The sequence below is a fragment of the Mandrillus leucophaeus genome, unplaced genomic scaffold (genome assembly GCF_000951045.1).
Source record: "Mandrillus leucophaeus isolate KB7577 unplaced genomic scaffold, Mleu.le_1.0 Scaffold137, whole genome shotgun sequence".
Classification (NCBI taxonomy): Eukaryota; Metazoa; Chordata; class Mammalia; order Primates; family Cercopithecidae; genus Mandrillus; species Mandrillus leucophaeus.
In genome coordinates this window covers 1,611,245-1,612,498 of record NW_012101332.1, presented here as the reverse complement: position 1 = coordinate 1,612,498, position 1,254 = coordinate 1,611,245, and the positions used below count along the sequence as shown (strand labels likewise).

The following is a 1,254-nucleotide window of genomic DNA, read 5'->3' as shown; positions in this document are numbered from 1 at the left end:
AGAATGGGACCCCCCCATTCTCTTCCTATAGCCTGTGCCATATTTCGGGAGGCTGCAAGGAGGGCTCACGGCTCGAAGAACCATCATCATCAAGGGCTATGTGCCCCCCACAGGCAAGAGGTATAACGTAGACTAGGTGGGAACCCCCAGCCCCCTCCTCCCTCCTCAGACCCAACAGTCTAGACCCTCTGTCCCCTCCTCCTTTAGGGACTCAGAGGTCCAGCCCACAGGCCCCTCCCCATTGGACTCCATCTGACTCCCTGCTCCCTCTCTGTCCCCAGCTTTGCCATCAACTTCAAGGTGGGCTCCACGGGGGACATAGCTTTGCACATTAATCCCCGCATGGGCGACGGTACTGTGGTCCGGAACAGCCTTCTGAAAGGCTCGTGGGGATCCGAGGAGAAGAAGATCACGCATAACCCATTTGGTCCCGGACAGTTCTTTGATGTGAGTCTGGGTTCTCTTTTCCCACTTCCTTCCAGGGCCTTGGTCCTGGCCCTGGCCTCACGCCCCCCACTCTCCCTGCAGCTGTCCATTCGCTGTGGCTTGGATCGCTTCAAGGTTTTCGCCAATGGCCAGCACCTCTTTGACTTCGCCCATCGCTTCTTGGCCTTTCAGAGGGTAGACACGGTGGAAATCCAGGGTGATGTTACCTTGTCCTATGTCCAGATCTAATCTATTCCTGGGGCCATAACTCATGGGAAAATAGAATGATCCCCTAGGACTCCTTTCTAAGCCCCTAATAAAATGTCTGAGGGTGTCTCATGAGTGTGTGTCTCCATCTGCTCCCCCACTACTCTTCCTTCATTCAGTCATGCACTTCATCTATCCTTCATCCATCCAGTCATCTGACCATCCATCCTCCCATCATCATAAACCTGGTTATGCCCCAAGCACTGATTTAGGGCTCATTCATTTCTCACAGCAACCCCAAGAGGTAGAAACAATTATTATCATCCCTCTGTAACAGATGAGGAAACAAAGGAAAATGAAACAAATTGCCCAAATTACACAGTGCATAAATGGCAGAAGGAGGATTCAAATCCAGCTGGTCTGGCTCCCAAGGATATGCACACCTAACCACTATACAGCCTCTCGTTCCATACATCCATGCATCCATCTCTCCACTCATGTATCCAACCAAAAGTCCATCCAACCATCCATCAATCAAACATCCAACATCTAGACCTCATCAATCCATCCATTGATCAGATGGTTCAACCATCTTTCATCCAACCTTTTATCCACCTACCT

At 51.0% G+C, this 1,254-nt stretch overlaps 1 protein-coding gene across 1 annotated transcript in view; it reads left to right on the top strand.

Moving 5' to 3' along the window:
- Positions 1-768, top strand: part of LGALS4 (lectin, galactoside-binding, soluble, 4) — a 14,516-nt gene extending 13,748 nt beyond the window's left edge. Inside the window, exons 7-9 of the mRNA XM_011973406.1 lie at positions 32-120; positions 282-447; positions 529-768. Coding sequence (XP_011828796.1) covers positions 32-120; positions 282-447; positions 529-675 — 402 coding nt within the window. The 3' untranslated portion in view covers positions 676-768. The remainder of the gene's footprint in view (positions 1-31; positions 121-281; positions 448-528) is intronic.
- The last annotated feature ends 486 nt before the right edge of the window (positions 769-1,254 follow it).